This window comes from Crinia signifera, chromosome 2 (genome assembly GCF_055691185.1).
Source record: "Crinia signifera chromosome 2, ASM5569118v1, whole genome shotgun sequence".
Taxonomy (NCBI): Eukaryota; Metazoa; Chordata; class Amphibia; order Anura; family Myobatrachidae; genus Crinia; species Crinia signifera.
This window is the reverse complement of record NC_139218.1, coordinates 392956367-392972270: the sequence shown is the minus strand read 5'-3', so window position 1 is coordinate 392972270 and position 15904 is coordinate 392956367. Positions and strand designations below refer to the sequence as shown.

Below are 15904 nucleotides of genomic sequence, written 5' to 3'. Positions count from 1 at the left end.
ATCTGGCACTGGGGGCATAAAGTTTTGTCATGTGGCCACTCTCCTTGTGTCATATGACCACGCCCCTGACCACTCCCCCGATCACGCCCCTACGGCATGCGCATGATGTTGGCTCTTTGGCTTGACGACTGATATTTTTCGGCTCTTTACCTCTGACCGGTTGGCCACCCCTGTTCTAGGAGATTGTTACTATCTAGTCAAAATCTCCTGTTAAAAGTTCTCCGGGTGTACACCCCTTCAGCTTGACTAGATTGCTTAGAAAAATGACCGTACATCGCTCTGTGTGTAGGGGCCATAGTGATAGCACTGCTAATCCGCGCATCGCTATCGCCGGCCGATGTAGATCATGCATGATAAATCTAGTCATATCGCCAGTGTTCTCACCGGAGAACCCTGGCCCCGACAGATCGCTCAGCACCCATCGCTGTCACATGACTGTGTGCTGAGCGATCAACTAGAAATGGGGCTTAAATCTCCCTGTTGTATGCCCCTGTATTCTTATGGAGATTTGAGATTTCCCACAGTCTAGATCTACCATACACACTGAGAGATTTGCACAAGAGATTTGTGCTGAGAGATTTAGTACGGGAGATTAAGCAAAAAAAAAAAAAAGATTCAAAAATAGGTGGGTATTACAGGAGTGAGGGTGACGTAGATCTGACTAGATATATACTGCGTGCTTGAATGATCTAGACCGGTGATAGCAGTGCCGTACATTACCATCGATATGGGGCATACACACTGAGCCATACCCTGTCTACCCTGCCGGAATGGCCAGGAGGCTTCTGAGACGGAGGTCCGCCTGCCGCCCCCCCCCCCCCCCCCCCGGGGAAGATGGACAAAGCCCCCCGTAATCCCCACAGTCTCCTTCAACCCCCCTCGGAGGGGGGGTTAGGGGCCTGCATCATACTAATACTAAGGGCAACGGACCTTTCTATCAAAAGGGTTAAGAAAAGTACCAGGAAAAGGAAGCCAGTGTGGTTTACTAAAGAGGTAACAACTAGTGTAAAAGCAAAAAAGAGCCTTTAGGACATACTGCACAAGCAGACTCAAAATAATAATGACAAAGAAGTGTATCATGCCAGGCGCAAAGAGGCTAAGAAAGTGATCAGGTGTGCCAAGGCACAAGCTGAGGAGAAAATGGCTCAGTCAGTAGATAAAGGAAGCAAAACTTTTTTTTAAGTATATAAGTGAAAGGAGAAAATCAAATGGAGGAATAATAAGACTGCGGACAGACACTGAGAATTTGGTGGAGGGAGACAAGGCAATTGCAGATCATCTAAATAATTACTTTTGCTCTGTATTCACTATAGAAGGAGAAGGGAAGGGACCACAGTTAAGTTGCAAGGACAGTCATAAAAATAAGGTAGATGGAAGTACATTTACTAGGGAGAAAGTCCTAACAGAACTTTCAAGACTGAAAGTGGATAAATCAATGGGGCCAGACTGAGTGCATCCAAGGGTACTAAAAGAACTAAAAGATGTGTTGGTAGCGCCAGTAACAGATTTATTCAACCAGTCACTAAATACAGGTGCAGTTCCAGAGGACTGGAGAAGAGCAAATGTAGTTCCACTGCACAAAAGCGGAAGCAAAGAAGAAGCAAGTAACTACAGACCAGTGAGCCTTACGTCAGTAGTAGGGAAATTAATGGAAACACTATTAAAATAAAGAATAGTGTACTATCTTAAATTAAACAACTTATAGGATCCAAAACAGCATGGTTTTACTGCAGGGAGATCATGCCAAACAAATCTTATTGACTTTTTTGACTCCGTGACCAAAATAATAGATGAAGGGGGGCCGTAGATGTGGCATATCTAGACTTTAGTAAGGCATTTGACACTGTCCCACATTGCAGGCTGCTAAATAAACTTGAAAGTGTGGGATTGGATTATAAAACAATTAAATGGATAAGAACCTGGTTGCAGGATAAGAAACAGACAGTTGTAGTAAATGAAGTGCATTCTATGGAGGGACATGTTACCAGTGGAGTACCCCAGGGATCTGTACTTGGACCAGTGCTCTTTAATATCTTTGTTAGTGACATTGCAAATGGTATTGAAGGGAAAGTATGCCTTTTTGCAGATGACACAAAGATATGCAACAGAGTGGACACACCAGGAGGGGTAAATCAAATGACTGATGATCTAAGTAAACTTGAGAATTGGTCAAGAGCATGGCAACTACAGTTTAATGCTAAAAAATGCTAAATTATGCACTCAAAGGCTCAATATAGTATCAAGGGTACTATAACTACTGAGGAGGAAAGAGATCTAGGAGTCACTATTTCAAGTGACTTAAAGGCAGGAAAGCAATGTAGCAAAGCAATGAGGAAGGCAAGTCAGATGCTTGGTTGCATAGGGAGAGGAATCAGTAGCAGAAAAAAAGACGTAATAATGCCACTTTATAGGTCATTGGTACAGCCTCATCTGGAATACCATGTCCAGTTCTGGAGACCATATCTTCAGAAGGATATAAATACATTGGAGAGTGTACAAAGAAGGGCAACTAAAATGGTGCATGGCCTACATCACAAAACGTACCAGGAAAGACTAAAATATCTTAACATGTATAGTTTGGAGCAGAGAAGGGAAAGGGGGGACATGATAGAAATCTTCAAATATATCAAGGGTTTTAACAAGGTACAGGAGGGAAATTTTCTTCAAAGGAAAAGAAGTAATAGAACACAAGGACATGCACTGAAACTGGAAGGAGGTAGGTTCAGGGGAAATGTTAGAAAGAATTACTTCACAGAAAGGGTAGTGGATAAGTGGAATAGCCTCCCATCAGAGGTGGTAGAGGCTAAGACAGTAGAACAATTTAAACATGCTTGGGATAGGCATATGAATATCCTTACAAAGAAATAAGGATCAAAAAGGATTGAGATTACCTGAAGGATAAAAAAGGAGTAGACTAGATGGGCCAAATGGTTCTTATCTGCCGTCAAATTCTATGTTTCTATGTCATCATTGCCCCACCCCCGCTATGCAATGCATGTAATACTGGCATTTCACAGCGGAGGGGCAAGGCCACGTCCCCACACAAGGCTCAGTTGTTGAGCTCCGCCTCCTGCCCCATCCCTTTCACGGCACACCCATCGGCCCCGCCCCCTGCTTCCTCAATCTGGCGGCCATCTCCCGGGGAAGACAGCCTAAAAGTAGGCAACCCTGCATTGTGCGATTTGTGCTTGTTTTCTAAGCGAATTAGCCAAATTGCTTAAAAAATTAAGCAGAAATCTCCCCGTGTGTATGCCACATTACAAAGCATTAAAACAAGGTTTCTAATACATACTGTAACAATGTTTCACAGTAATAATATAATAGACAGGATTCCATCTTTTTTTTTAATGAAAACATTCATGCAACAAATTTTGTTTTATTTAAAGAAAAAAAAAATCCCAGCCCCACTGAGCACATATACTGTTGTGTGACGTCAGACTGTGCAAATGTCCAGTTTTGAGAATCATTGATTCAGACCAGGTCACAAATATATTCTCAAAATGGACAAAACCATGCTGCACTGCAGGGGGGGGAAGGGGGGGGGGACGACGACAGATGTAACCTGTATAGAGAGAGTTAGATTTGGGGGAGTTATCTTTTTTCTTAAGGCCCCCATACATTATGCGATTTGGGCCCAATTTCACCCGATTCGGATGAATCAGCCTGCGAAATTGGGCCAAATCGCATGTTTAGACATCCCGTCCGATCCAATGCGCGGTCGCGCGTGCATCAGATCGGAGTCGGGAGGTCGGATGGGCTGCAAATAAGATTTGGTAAATCTTATGTGCAGCCTCCAGGCAGGGCAAGAGCCGGGCAGGGTCAGCCAATTGCTGATTGGATGAGAGATCTCTCAGCCAATCACTGGCTGCCCATTTATTTGTATTGGGCTTTTTTCCCCTTGCAGCTCCCTGATCTTCCCGCCCAGCTCACCCGCTCCCTTCGCCAGCTACCGGCGTCCCCCGCCCACTGCAGTCCTCCGTGTCCGCTGCCCCAGCCAGCCTCTCCCCCTGCCTGTTTTACCGGCGTCCCCCATCCGCTGCCTATATGTCAGCTGACCCTGCCCAGCTCTCCCCCTGCAGCTCCCCAGCATCCCCCGCCCGTCTCTCGCACTGCAGCTCACCGGGCGTTGCATATGATAAATCGCATGCGATTTACCATATGCAAAACTTGGCACATCAAGTGCCTAATCGTGTGTGACCCATCCCGGGGGCTGCAGGGGAAATCAGGTCCGACTTGTCCCTAGGACAAGTCGGACTAATGTATGGGGGCCATTACACTACAATTTAGATTTCAGTTTCAACACACCCCACCCAAATCTGCACGTTACATCTGCCACCCCTGCAGTGCAGCATGGTTTTGCCTATTTTGAGAACAAATTTGCCCTGCAATCATCTCTGAATTAGACCCTTCGTTTGTGGAGGTAAGATGGGGAAAACTTCTGCAGTAGGTGGGTGGAAAGGGTGCAGGTTAGGCTTTAACAGGACTGGACAGGTGACTTTTAGCTGGCTCCATAACTGGGCACAGCGCCCTCTATACCCGCAGGACTGAGGATCAAAAATGTAGCCGTGTACCTTTAACCGCACATTGCAGGGAAAGAAGTGAGCGGCAGTTCATTCACCCAAACCGGTGAGCCACTTTCTGATGTCGACCAAGACTAGACCCATTAGAAAAGCAGCGGCCGCACTCAGAACACACATAAGGCCTCTCCCCGGTGTGAGTGCGCTGATGTGTGATAAGGTTGAATTTCCGGCCAAAACATCTCCCACATTCTGTGCACTGAAACGGCTTCTCGCCACTGTGAATCTGCTGGTGCTGGGTAAGGGCAGACCTGATGGTAAAACAGCTCCCGCACTCCAGACAGGAAAACGGCCTCTCTCCGGAGTGACTGCGCTGATGTTTGGCAAGGCTGCTGCTTGTAACAAAGCAAAGGCTGCATTCTGTGCACTGAAAAGGTTTCACTTCTGAGTGAATCCGCTGGTGCACTGTAAGGCCATACCTTCTGGTAAAACATTTCCCACAATCCGGACATGAAAATCGCTTCTCCCCAATGTGAGTCCTCTTATGTGACCGGAAACGTGATCTCTGAAGAAAAGATTTCCCATTGTAATAATTAAACCGTTTTTCCGTGGTGTGACATCGCTGGTGGGCCGTAAGAGACTGTCTGGAGCTGAATCGCACCCCGCAGACCGGGCACCGATACAGATTACTGGCGCTATGCGTTTGCTGATGGGTGACGAGGGCTGAATGATTAGGGAAACAATGCTGGCACTCCGAGCACTGATGCGTCATCTCAGGATAGTGTGAGGAGGCGTGCGGACCTGTTGGGGACAAAAGCACTGAGATAAACCCTCTGTACATCAGCGGATGGGTCAGGTCACCATAAGCAATAAACTCTGCAGAATTATACATACTGTAGGATATAAATATCAGATATTAGTGAATGTATTCTGTAATATACAGCCTTTACTCATACGTGACCCCTGACACTCCCACATGTCCTTGGAGTTTGTCTAGAATGATCTTATTTACTAAGCATTATCATTATATATATATATATATGTGTGTCTAGTGTCCGTGTGACTCCAACACACTGCAAACTGTTGGCAGCAAGTGAAACTACATCTACTAGCTTTCGAAGCATTAGCAAGTAAACAAATATGAACTGTTGAAGTGACACACCACTCACATCAGCACAGTGGATGCAGCCATCTACCTGAATGTTGCTTAATCTGTCTCCTCCCCTAGAGCAATAAACAAATGGATATATGTGAATGAACACATGTATCCAGAGGGCGCCACACAATTGGAATTAGTTCAAAGCGTTTATAAATTTATTGTTACAAACATATATAAAAATAATTATACCTTAGGTACAAATTTACAGAAAAAAATACACATAATAAAAAAAGGAACAACGCATACTTATATAGGGGTAATTGCAGCAGATGATAGTCCCGATAATCAGTGGTGCTAATAATCTCTCCTTAATTGATAAATGCAGATAACTTACCGTATATACTCGAGTATAAGTCGACCCGAATATAAGCCGAGGCACCTAATTTTACAACAAAAAACTCGGAAAACGTATTGACTCTCAAGTGTGACCCTCACTCGAGTATAAGCCGAGGGGGGCTTTTTCAGCAAAAAAAATGTTCTGAAAAAGTAGGCTTATACTCGAGTATATATGGTAATCTCTCCCTGTATACGACTTGAAGGTGGTATTTTCAGGGAAACTGAAAAGATATTCAGTGGCCGATTTTTTTAGGCTTTATGAATACAGTCCATCCTGTCCGTGGACCGCTCAAGCTACACTGTCAGCTGCCGCCGCCTGTTGACAATCAGCTGATGTTCTGTGTGCAGTGAGCGAGCTGTCCACCTTCGACGCACAGCCAGATGGAAGCCGCTGGACTGCCGGGGACTAGGATGAATAGTGTAAGGTGCAGGTAGACTCACCCAGGCCGCTCTGGTTTTATCTCTTCTGCGAGAGAACGGCTTGCGTTGTTGGTGCCAGGGCACTGGGGGTCTCCCGTTGATCACTGGCGTGAATTAGCTGGCTCAAAATGGTGATAAAGAGGTCTTGTGGAGGTAGCACGGAGAGCTGCTGGTATAGGGTTTAAATGAGAAGTATGCATTGGCTCTGCCCCTTGACGCGTTTCTCAGCTGTATTGGCGTATAGCGTTTTTTTCAGAAGGAAATAAACAGAGTCCTCAGACCATGGTTTTTAAAACACTGATGACCAATCGTGTTCAGTCATTAATTAGTGTTTCCAGATGGTTCATTAACCTTTAACAGGTTGAATCAAAGTAGTATGCTGATTTCAGCCCAATTAAGCAAGGGTGTGAATGCATTGTGTCTATAGGTCTATCTAAGTATCACATAATATTGGCATTGTATCAACAATTATATTAATAAAGGAAAGAATTAAAATACATAAATCCATCACTTCACCTCCTGGACGTCCCATTATTTCAGGTGTTGGGTCCCTCACATCCAATTTATCAGCTTTTGTAGATGCACACCTTCAGAGAATTGTGGTGTCACTGAGGTCCTACATCAGAGATACCTCACAGTTCCTTAAATGTATTAGAACTGTCAACTGGAAATCTAACTACCTTTTTCTAACATGCGATGTCGAATCTCTATACAGCAACATCCCACATCAAGGAGGTATAGAGGCACTCCAATTTTATTTAGATCAAGATGAGGGCCTCAGTGACAACAAACGTAATTTTTTGTTGAATGCAGTTCACTTTATTTTATCACATAACTACTTCACTTTCAATGGATCTTTTTTATTTACAGATTCTGGGTACCGCCATGGGCACTAGATTCGCCCCCAATTTTGCCAATCTATTGAGGAGGAGTACCGGGGGGGGCCCATTTAGGGCAAATCTGGTGCTGATTTGAACCCTATACCAGCAGCTCTCCGTGCTACCTCCACAAGACCGCTTTATCACCATTTTGAGCCGGCTAATTCACGCCAGTGATCAACGGGAGACCCCCAGTGCCCTGGCACCAACAATGCAAGGCGTTCTCTCGCAGGGGAGATAAACCAGAGTGGCCTGGGTGAGTCTACCTGCACCTTACACTATTCCTTCTAGTCCCCGGCAGTCCAGCGGCTTCCATCTGACTGTGCGCCGAAGGTGGACGGCTTGCTCAATGCACACAGAACATCAGCTGATTTTCAACAGGCGGCGGCAGCTGACAGTGTAGCTTGAGCGGTCCATGGACAGGATGGACTGTATTCATAAAGCCTAAAATAATCGGCCACTGAATATCTTTTCAGTTTCCCTGAAAATACCACCTTCAACTCGTATACAGGGAGTATTGTATTTATCAAATAAGGAGAGATTATTAGCACTACCAATTATTGGGACTATCATCTGCTGCAATTACCCCTATATAAGTTCCTTTTTTTATTTGCATTTTTATTATGTGTATTTTTAACTGTAAATTTGTACCTAAGGTATAATTATTTTTATATATGTTTGTAACAATAAATTTATAAACGCGTTGAACTAATTCCAATTGTGTGGCGCTCTATGGATACATGTGTTCATTCACATATATCCATTTGTTTATTGTTCTACTCTAACAAACCATCCAATTTGTTAATTGGGAGCAGCCGTCTACCTTTCAATATAACCTCATATTCCAAGTGTGAGATATAGTGTTTGCGCCTGATTGGTTGAATTTCAACCTAAGTTTTTTTAGTCCTCCCCTAGAGACTGGCAATAAGAGGAAATTGCAAGTATAGAGTAATTCAGGGACAGAAAAGATGTTAGACAGATGCCCAGAATTACTTGATGTTTAGAGAATATTTTTCAAGCACTCCCACATATTCCTATAACTGCTGCCCACCTGGGGGTCAGATCACCCTGCCCCACCTACAGGACCAGCAGTCCTGGCACTGGCAGATATAACGTCAGGTGGGCTAGGAATCAGAGCAGAGGCAGCAGTAGGACGCAGCGCTGGATTATAGCCGGCTGAATTGTGGCGGGCTGTGTGATGCAGCGCTATATTATGGTGGGCTGTGTAATGCATCGCTGGATTATGGTGGGCTGTGTGACGCAGTGCTGGATTATTGTGGGCTGTGTAATGCATCACTGGATTATGGTCGGCTGTGTGACGCAGTGCTGGATTATGGCGGGCTGTGTGATGCAGTGCTGGATTATGGTGGGCTGTATGATGCAGTGCTGGATTATGGCGGGCTGTGTGATGCAGCGTTGGATTATGGCCGGCTGGATTGTGGTGGGCTGTGTGATGCAGTGCTGGATTATGGTGGGCTGTGTAATGCAGCACTGGATTATGGCGGTCTGCGTGATGCAGCGCTGGATTATGGTGGGCTGGGTGATGTAGCGCTATATTATGGTGGGCTGTGTGATGCAGTGCTGGATTATGGTGGGCTGTGTAATGCAGCACTGGATTATGGCGGTCTGCGTGATGCAGCGCTGGATTATGGTGGGCTGGGTGATGTAGCGCTATATTATGGTGGGCTGTGTGATGCAGTGCTGGATTATGGTGGGCTGTGTAATGCAGCACTGGATTATGGCGGACTGCGTGATGCAGCACTGGATTATGGTGGGCTGGGTGATGTAGCGCTATATTATGGTGGGCTGTGTGATGCAGTGCTGGATTATGGTGGGCTGTGTAATGCAGCACTGGATTATGGCGGACTGCGTGATGCAGCGCTGGATTATGGTGGGCTGGGTGATGTAGCGCTATATTATGGTGGGATGTGTGATGCAGCACTGGTTTGTGGTGGGCTGTGTGATTCAGTGCTGGATTGTGGTGGGCTGTGTGATGCAGTGCTGGATTATGGTGGGCTGTATGATGCAGTGCTGGATTATGGCAGGCTGTGTGATGCAGCGTTGTATTATGGCCGGCTGGATTGTGGTGGGCTGTGTGATGCAGTGCTGGGTTATGGTGGGCTGTGTAATGCAGCACTGGATTATGGCGGTCTGTGTGATGCAGCGCTGGATTATGGTGGGCTGGGTGATGTAGCGCTATATTATGGTGGGCTGTGTGATATAGTGCTGGATTATGGTGGGCTATGTGATACAGTGCTGGATTATGGTGGGCTATGTGATATAGTGCTGGATTATGGTGGGCTGTGTGATATAGTGCTGGATTATGGTGGGCTGTGTGATATAGTACTGGATTATGGTGGGCTGTGTGATATAGTACTGGATTATGGTGGGCAGTATGATGTTTAGGAGGAAATGTATCCTGACCAAATCCTATGTAACACCTGGTCCCAGGTGACAGATCTTATATGAGGAAGGAATAAACTACGGCCCTCCATCCTGACTGCTGGGGAATGCTCAGAAATCACCGGCGGCACCCCTCAAATGCCCGTATGGGCACGGTGGGGGGGCCTTTTTTTTCGGATGGTCCCTAGGCTGATAAAGTTGCCTATTTGAACCGTCTGTTGTAGTCCAACTTTGCTCTGTTCGCAAACACTTAGAAAACATCTGTGTGTATTCTTTGTATGGAAAATGCTTGCGAGTTGGTTTGATGGTGCATGGACATCCACGTGCCGCGTCGGGCATGGCTTGTAGTTGAAATTGTGTTTTTTGCTCCCATGTTTGATTTTAGTCAATCTCTAGGTATCAAAGACTTGTACGAAAATGTCAACTAGGACCAACACAATCTGCAGTGATTTAAACCCCAATCCATAATCAGTCAGTACAGACAGAACGCACAAACCAGTTTATTCTCACTCAGCACAGCAAGTACATGAAGAAAGATAAAGTAGCAGCCATGTGAAATATGATCCCAATGTCCCGTCACTCTCATTCCCAATATAACACAGACCAAGAAGTAATTCACGTGATGGTATCACTGTATCCACTATGTACATTATTAGATGGATCCATAACTAGGCACAGCGCCCTCTACAGGACGAAGGACCAAACAACACAGCCCTGCTCCTTATAATGCATCTGGCGGGAAATTATGTCCATTTTATTTCCAGTTTGTATACGAGTCTGGTTATGCGTATGATGGGCAGTTTATGCACTTTGACCCGTGTGAACCTTCTTATGTCGACAGAGACTTGAGCGGTCAGAAAAGCTTTGCCCGCACTGAGAACATGAGTACGGTTTCTCTCCGGTGTGAGTGCGCCGATGTGCGACTAGGCTGGATCTCTGGATAAAGCATTTGCCGCACTCCGTACAGGAAAACGGCTTCTCGCCGGAATGGATCCGCTGGTGCGTAGTTAGGGTAGATTTGAGTGTAAAAGAACAGCCGCACACCAAGCATGAATATGGCCGCTCCCCGGTGTGAGTGCGCCGATGCTGACCAAAGTTGCTTTTATTGACAAAACATTTACCACATTCCGAGCACTCATACGGCTTCTGGCCAGAGTGAATCCTCTGGTGCTTAGTAAGGGCAGATCGGTCGGTATAACATTTCCCGCACTCCTGGCATGAATATGGCCGCTCCCCGGTGTGAGTCCTCTTATGTGACAGGAAACGTGACCTCTGATAAAAGGATTTCCCACAGAAAGAGCAGTGAAACAGTTTTCCCTCGGGGTGAGATCGCTGGTGGACGGTGAGAGCCAGTTTGGAGCTGACGCTCACCCCACAGACTGAGCATATATATAGATTACTGGCGCTATGCGTTTGCTGATGGGTGACGAGGGCTGAATGATTAGGGAAACATTGCTGACACTCCGAGCACTGATGCGTCATCTCAGGATAGTGTGAGGAGGCGTGCGGACCTGTTGGGGACAAAAGTACTGAGATAAACCCTCTGTACATCAGCGGATGGGTCGCGTCATCATGTGTGACACACTATACCTACTTATACATATACACCTCAGACATCTACCATATTCAACATTATAGAGATTTGTTCCCTAAAATTACACCTCTACTTCCCACATTACATTGCGGTTTGTTACAAATATCAAAGTGTGTGACACAGACATCCTAGCCTCCCCAGCACAATGGAAGCAGCCATCTCCCATTATACACCACTAGAGGTTTCTCCCAAGTGTTACACCATTGTTACTCCAATAAGTGGTGGAAACACCAAGAAGAAGGGGATGGGAAGATAGAGAGGAACGTCCATGTTACATTGTTATATGCAATCCCAGTCTGTCCTGGGGATATCGCCCACCTCTATCTTACACTACAGCCACTCAGATTACTATGTACCAGGCAGCAGTGGGGAGAATCTATTCCTACCCTTTTCCTAGGTCTGGATTATCTGCCCCAGCACTATGATATTTAATAGCGCTTGGTCAGAGGCTCACAGTGATGGTGGCGGTATAGAACAGTGCAGGAGTTTGGCCGTCGGTGAGCTGCTTAGAGACATGGAGGAAATGGGAGGCTTCATGCACAGATCTAGGACCCCAGGCTACACAGATACTGTAGATCTGGATAATTGGGCAGAGATACACAAGGAGAGCAGCTCCCGAGAGCTGACAACACATCCCCTTTTGTACATGAAATGACCCCAACCATGATAGTAAGGAAATGAGGGTGAGACAGACCCATATACTACTTACACAGCACCCTTAATAAATGAGAGACACTCAAGAAGCACGATTCTGGAGGATTCCTGGATAGAGATAAAGTCTGACTCTCAGCTCCCAGACCCTCTCCAGGATAGGTCTGACTCTCAGTTCCTAGACCCCCCCCAGGATACTGTAGGTCTAACTGTCAGCTTCCAGACCCTCCCCAGGATAGGTCTAACTCTCAGCTCCCAGACCCTCCCCAGGATAGGTCTAACTCTCAGCTCCCAGACCCTCCCCAGGATAGGTCTAACTCTCAGCTCCCAGACCCTCCCCAGGATACTGTAGGTCTGACTCTCAGCTCCCGGACCCTTCCCCGGGATAGGCCCGACTCTCAGCTCCCGGACTCTTCCCCGGGATAGGCCCGACTCTCAGCTCCCGGACCCTTCCCCGGGATAGGCCCGACTCTCAGCTCCCGGACCCTTTCCCGGGATAGGCCCGACTCTCAGCTCCCGGACCCTTCCCCGGGATAGGCCCGACTCTCAGCTCCCGAACCCTTCCCCGGGATAGGCCCGACTCTCAGCTCCCGGACCCTTCCCCGGGATAGGCCCGACTCTCAGCTCCCGGAACCCTTCCCCGGGATAGGCCCGACTCTCAGCTCCCGGACCCTTCCCCGGGATAGGCCCGACTCTCAGCTCCCGGACCCTTCCCTGGGATAGGCCCGATTCTCAGCTCCCGGAACCCTTCCCCGGGATAGGCCCGACTCTCAGCTCCCGGACCCTTCCCCGGGATAGGCCCGACTCTCAGCTCCCGGACCCTTCCCCGGGATAGGCCCGACTCTCAGCTCCCGGACCCTTCTCAGATAGGTCTGACTCTCAGCTCCCGGACCCTCCATAGGATAGGTCTGACTCTCAGCTCCCAGACCCTCCATAGGATAGGTCTGATTCTCAGCTCCCAGACCCTCCCCAGGATAGTTCTGACTCTCAGCTCCCGGACCCGTCCCTAGGATAGGTCTGACTCTCAGCTCCCGGACCCGTCCCTAGGATAGGTCTGACTCTCAGCTCCCAGACCCTCCTCAGGATAGGTCTGACTCTCAGCTCCCGGACCCGTCCCTAGGATAGGTCTGACTCTCAGCTCCTGGACCCGTCCCTAGGATAGGTCTGACTCTCAGCTCCCAGACCCGTCCCTAGGATAGGGCCCACCAGGAGACTGTTACATAGAACATCCTTAGAGAGAGATCACTGCCTGTACTAGAACTTTTGCATCCCATATCTGGATTCTGGTTGGCCAGCACATGGGTTTGAGCAGAGAGACGGTGTACCACAAATCCACCTTCTCCACCTGAATAGCTGACATTGTACTGGTAACATGGGCAATCCTAGAATTTACTCAGGTACAGAGACTTACAGCCTGTACTTCCGCAATCCGGTCGGCCACAGTAATAACACGCAGAAAGGTCCATGCAATTCAGAAAAACTGAGAAAGAGCCAAGGCCATCAAACCCAACTGGGATCCCAGCGTGCTGTAGATACCTCTGTATAAGGCTTGTCTGATAATTTATATAGAATAGAGGAGAAGACCAACTGGACACTGGAAATACTACCTGCTACGCGCATTTCATCTAGGCCCTTGATGGCTAACCTTGACACTCCAGGTGTTTTTCAACTACACATCCCAGCCTGCTCTGCTTCAGTTTTGCTATTTTGGCCATGCTAAACCTGATGCACAGCATGCTGGGATGTGTGGTTCAACAACAGCTGGAGTGTCAAGATTAGCCATCAGGGATCTAGGCCAATTGTATGCCATCATCCAGAATGTCTGAAACTTTGCTGCAAACCAGACCGAACACTAAGGGTGAAATGTAATAGGATGAGAGATTCAGAAAGTGAGAGATTTGGTAAGAAATCTCCAGTTTTTTTAAAGTGGCAATCATTTACACAGCAAAACCAGTGTGATTTTGCTGTGTCAATGATTGCCACTTTAAAAAAACTGGAGATTTCTTACCAAATCTCTCACTTTCTGAATCTCTCATCCTATTACATTTCACCCAAAATGTCTATTATACCTGGTGATCCTGGGACTCAGCACCAAGTGGAGGAGATACAGAACCCAGTGGGAAAGCACGTATTTGGGAGAAGCACCTATGTCCTGAGGGCAGCCTACGTCTTAGGAGATCTAACTTGGTCATGCTCAGGCCTATTGGCTGAGAGTCCCCATTTCTGTGTAATATATGAATATATAATGTTCTGCTTGGCCCAGAGCTTCCTGACTGGTCTCACTTACTACTCCTGCAAAGTAGCTCAAAGATAATTCAAACTCCCTTCCAGCCAACAATCATCTTCTTCGTAATGGTGTAACCTCACGTTCCTGGTTCCCCCGGTGACATCCGTCCTGTTGTGTGCCTGGTACACACAGGTCTCCTGTGCTTCAGTCCTTACTAGATGGGCAGAAATAATCTGTAATCTGATGTTGACTTCTGGATTGCAGACCGTTACCTCTGGACTGTCCGGTTCTAATGGTGCCCGCCCCCATGCATGAGGTTCTGCAGATACTAGAGCACACTCACTGCTCTGACTGACTAATCCCATCCACCGTGATAAAGTTCTCCTCAGCAATGTCTAACTCTATGCCCTAGATTCCTGCCGGTAATCCGCGGCCCTCACAATTACCAAATATAATTCCAGCACTGTAAGCAAGAGTTTGGGATCCCTGTGTCTGTTCCTGACAACTTCTACTCTATGGTCATCCTGCCATACCCAGAGTTTCATGGTTGCCCTTCAAAGTCTGGACTATGTTCCTACAATAAAACAGGTGATCTTTCCTTATACTCCCAACGGTGTGAAGATGGCGTCTTAGAAGTTCCACTGCCGCCACCTACAAGGATGGATTCCTCGTAGACATCTTCATTTTGTGATAGGCAGATTCCTTGGCTTCCCCCGATATCCCGCAACCCAAGCAGCTGCCTAACGCAGAGCCAGCCCTGTTCTTGTCTCTTCGTTTATCTTTGTTGTTTTTCAACTATGTTTTCTTAGGTTTCCTTTAGATTTCTGTTCGGTCTTATACGGAAAATAGAAATTATTTTTGGAATCTGATGCAGACATCTGGAAGTGGCAACGTATTCCCAGGTCTGTAACCATAGCGATGTCCTGGCTGAGTGGGAGAGGGCGGCTGTTCCTGAGACCACTCTGACTGACTGAATCTGCTGAGCAGCCAGTGATGGAAACCTCCGCCTTAATACCACAAGGCTAGGAAGTCTCTGCTGGGAGTTGTAGTACTCAAGGGAATCTCCAGGTGGCTTAGCCCAAGCAATAATAACCTGGCTACACAAATAGAGGTGATATACGGTATGAAGCGTACAGACGCTGGTTCTCTAGTATTTACTAAGTATTCTACTCAAGCATCCAGTGTACTCAGCGGTAAATTACATATTTTTTTTCCAATTTGATGTACAGACTCATTTTTCTGACGGGTGTCTTCCCAGGGGCCAGAAAATGAATGCTAGCCAAGTATTACAGCAGTTTGCCATGTGATGCCGCACTTATGGGTGAGTGATGGATAGTGAAAGTTGTCAGGAAGGGGTGCTCTCAGAGTGAGCCGCTGGGCCTGATGCAGCTCTACTGATGCTGGTCGCGTTGATTAATGTAATTTGTATAATTGTGTGTGATGTACAGATGTGTCCTCTCACAACTAGCCCAATAACCTATGTGAAGCTAGGCGCCAGGTCCTGTGTGACTGGTAGCACGATGTTTGTACCTGAATCGCACTTTGGTACCACCAGACGGAGACTGTGCTAATTTGATATGGGACACTTGTACATCTGTGTGTGACTGAGCCTGTATATGCAGCACAACGCACGTGAATATACAGTGCATATGGCTGCTGCACCAGAGTAGTCCATATAACAAATTCAAACTCAGTCTCATGCAGATATACAAGTGAGCA

General features: G+C 47.0%; 1 protein-coding gene across 5 annotated transcripts in view; it reads right to left on the bottom strand.

Annotated features, from left to right (window-relative positions):
- The window catches only part of LOC146058248 (uncharacterized), a 102132-nt gene that overhangs the window by 46975 nt on the left and 39253 nt on the right, over positions 1 to 15904 (bottom strand). For 2 of the 5 annotated variants that reach the window (XM_083170447.1, XM_083170449.1), the window contains one exon: positions 10198 to 11224. The exons of 2 other annotated variants lie outside the window; for them this stretch is intronic. In XM_083170447.1, the coding sequence (XP_083026573.1) occupies positions 10515 to 11224 (710 nt within the window). In that variant the 3' untranslated portion in view covers positions 10198 to 10514. Of the gene's footprint in view, positions 1 to 3319; positions 5319 to 10197; positions 11225 to 15904 lie in introns of those variants that run through there. One more of the 5 variants, XM_083170448.1, reaches the window with a different exon arrangement.